The sequence below is a fragment of the Gossypium raimondii genome, chromosome 13 (genome assembly GCF_025698545.1).
Source record: "Gossypium raimondii isolate GPD5lz chromosome 13, ASM2569854v1, whole genome shotgun sequence".
In the NCBI taxonomy this organism is placed as follows: Eukaryota; Viridiplantae; Streptophyta; class Magnoliopsida; order Malvales; family Malvaceae; genus Gossypium; species Gossypium raimondii.
In genome coordinates this window covers 47,844,518-47,847,717 of record NC_068577.1, presented here as the reverse complement: position 1 = coordinate 47,847,717, position 3,200 = coordinate 47,844,518, and the positions used below count along the sequence as shown (strand labels likewise).

Below are 3,200 nucleotides of genomic sequence, written 5' to 3'. Positions count from 1 at the left end.
CAACCTCTCAAAACACCACGTGGTATGTATAAATATAAATTTTAATTTATTTACTTTTAATGTTTTAAATTTCATCAGATTGAGTAGTAGTGTCGTATCAACACAAACTAACAGTATTAATGAGAAGATAACAACCTAAAAAATTAGAAACTAAATTATACAAAATATTTTAAAAGGTGGCTCTTTAAAAACTTTATTCTCGTTAATCATATGAAAGAAAATTAAAAGACAAATATTATACAAAATTTTAAAATTCTACCGTACGGAATAATATTCTTTTGAAAAAGAATTCAAAAGGTATGCTTTATTTACGAAAGTGTTTTTTTTTTTTGGTTAAAATTTATGAAAGTAGTTGATGATAATGATAGGAATGAAAATTGTACTATATTAACAAGATAGTTACACTGAGCACAGAAAAAAAAACGAGGGGGGAATTACACGGTTTCTTTTCCCAACTAGAGGAAATTTCATACTAAAAAGCTTCTACTTGTATTTTTTTTTTCAAAAAGTATACTAAAAAAACTACTTTTAAAGAAAAGCATAACGAGGAGCTAAAAGATATTGAAAATTATGAGGCAACTATTTTTTCGAAGTGCATGAGCCTGTTATCTGCCAATCTAGAACTGTAAGCAGATTTTTTGTACTCAAACCATGTAAATTCTTTGTACAAGCTTTGTTGATCCCCTCTCATCAAAGATGGCAATGGAGCTATTTTCTCACTCAAAGGTGGTCCACAAAAATAAATCATTGAAAGCCTTGATTTCACACTGTTGGCCAGTACCCTATGCTTCACACTTTTAAACCTTCCATTTGTCATCACCTGCAACACCCGCCAAAAAGAAAGGGGCAAAACCTCCATTAGAGACTGCTTAAAACAAGACCCAAGTTCCTATTCTGAATAAAATACTACAACTACAACCCCCAAAGTTGTTTGGAATTTGATGTATGGGGGTAGTTTGAGAGCTAATACATACAGCTAAGCTGTTTGGCAGTGAGGGAAAATAATGATTAGTGGGGACTGTAAGTGAGAAATGACAGATATTTATCTGATGAACAAATTCTCATAAGAAATGAACAAAAACTAGACCAGAAGTGATTTCATCCATAACAAAAGGGAAAAAGTAACCAATGAACGATTGAAAATTACTTGTTTTAACGTGTTGGGATGTGAATGTAGGCTTCGGGATTTACCTGTAAGGAATCACCAACATTGATGAAAAAAGAGTATTGGTCTGGTGGGACTGAAATCCAAGTGCCATCTCTAAGAGAGATTTGAAGGCCGGAAGTGTTGTTGGATCTTAGGACCGAAATGATTTGTGGGTCAGTGTGTTCACCGAATCCAATCACATTACTGCTCGTTCCATTCAAGGACTGAACCACCTCTGGGCATGGAGGGTAATGGTTCAGCCTGAAAACAGAGTCACTCTGTTCATCCATCATCAGCTTACTCAACACATTTCTTGGCTGAATCTTTAGCCCATCAGCTATCATTTCAAGTATCTCACATGCCATTTTCTTCACTGCTGCCATATAATTATCCAAAGCAATCCTGGAAAACCAAAAACAGCACAGTTTTCAAAAGCTGTAAAAAAACCCAACAAAACAAATTCCTTGGTGTAAGAAAAAAAATTAAAAAAAATTACCTGAAACTCTCTGGGTTTTCAGTTCCAAGGAGATTCGGGTCTTGGTTGGTTGTGAGGAGAAGATATTCCACCCAACCAACATCACCATTTGGTCCAATCCTTTTATTACCATAGCCATAAGGCTTGGGTTGTCCTGTTTTCTCTTTCTCAGAAAGGGGTAAAGAGAAGAACTTGGTGGCTTCAGATTCTAGCCGGGAAATGAAGTCCATGGGAACCCCATGGTTGATGACCTTGAAGAACCCAAATTCTTCACAGGCTTTGATGATCTGCTGCCTGGAATCTGGTTTGGAGAGGTCCACAAGAGGGATAAGAGGAGGGAACAATGTAGCTGCCTGCTTGTTTCTGATACAACCAAACTGTTCAATTGCTGGTTTTGACAGTATCACCATTGTTTTTTCCTTGCTTGCTGCCTTTTCTTTGTCAGTTGTTTGATGTTATCTTTGTTGGGTTCTTTTCGATGCAACTAAGAAAGAAAGCAAAACGGATGGATAAGATTGAACTGGTTTGGCGATGAAAGAAGAGAAAATTTTGGAGTTCGATACAGATTTGTATGGAGGGGGGCAAATGAACAAATGACTGGGGTTTTGCTTGGCTATTTATAGGAGGAGAAAAGCGAATTTAGATTTTTTAAAAAATATATATAGAAAAAAATGAAGTTTCTTCTTTATTTTATTTATTTATTTTACATGTAACAGAAGACATGTAAATTTATATTCTAAACAGGCGAAGGTCGGCCGTCAGGACCTTTCACAAAAGCAAAGTCAACACTCGTCACCAATCCCCTATTACTATTATTATTATTATTTAGTTCTCTGACAATTTGTATTTACCTGAAAATTAGTTTGATTTTTTAAAGCTATTTAATACTATTAAAATAAACTGACGTGACAGCATATGCTAAGATTGTTAGTTGAGTATATAGACATAATGGTTTAGTAATATAATTTTGATATCCATACAACATTAAAATTTTTTCAGTTGAGACAATGATGGTTGATTCAAGAAGAAGAAGCTTCTTTGATTTTGAATTGTGTTATTGGAAGAAAATTACAAGTCTTTATCTTAATTCAATCATTCTCCTTTTTAGTAACTAGAAAGAATCGAATTCGATTTCCATGCCTACAATCATAAATTGGTAGTTGTATAGTTTGACGAAAAGTGGATTCATACCATATATTAAAATAAAATTAATTGAGAGAGAGTGAAAGTTGATGAAATGTGGCAAAAGCTTACTACAGAAAATGGCACGACTGTTGGGAAGGCAAACCTTGATACTCTAACCCCCATTGCTAATGTTTACTACCCATAGATTTTGACTATCAACTACAATCACTATTATATTTCTTCTCTTGACCCTAATATTATTGACTCTAATCTCCACACTCTTCAACTTTGGTGTTCTCAAGGTTTTACCTTTCCAGCTCATTTATATATTACTCACTAACACCATCAATTATATGCCACATTTTCACAATTTTATTACAATTAAAAAATTAATGAGGTGTCAATTTTAATAAGACGTGACTATATAGAATAGTGTGTGGTTTGACAATGGAA

General features: G+C 34.1%; 1 protein-coding gene across 1 annotated transcript; it reads right to left on the bottom strand.

Annotated features, from left to right (window-relative positions):
* Nucleotides 1-362: 362 nt before the first annotated feature.
* Nucleotides 363-2,231, bottom strand: LOC105784102 (gibberellin 2-beta-dioxygenase 1). The gene is made up of 3 exons (XM_012609896.2): nucleotides 1,644-2,231; nucleotides 1,192-1,549; nucleotides 363-820 (listed from the first exon to the last, which is right to left on the bottom strand). The coding sequence occupies exons 1-3, from the start codon at nucleotides 2,030-2,032 to the stop codon at nucleotides 569-571; spliced, it is 999 nt and encodes a 332-aa protein (XP_012465350.1). The 5' UTR covers nucleotides 2,033-2,231; the 3' UTR covers nucleotides 363-568.
* Between the last annotated feature and the right edge of the window lie 969 nt (nucleotides 2,232-3,200).

Excerpts from the sequence above, each read along its gene's own strand:
- LOC105784102 (XM_012609896.2), bottom strand. The coding sequence starts at position 2,032 with ATGGTGATACTGTCAAAACCAGCAATTGAACAGTTTGGTTGTATCAGA. Across the intron at positions 1,550-1,643 it reads GAAAACCCAGAGAGTTTCAG|GATTGCTTTGGATAATTATA; the intron begins GTAATTTTTTTT and ends TTGGTTTTCCAG. Across the intron at positions 821-1,191 it reads ATGTTGGTGATTCCTTACAG|GTGATGACAAATGGAAGGTT; the intron begins GTAAATCCCGAA and ends CGGGTGTTGCAG.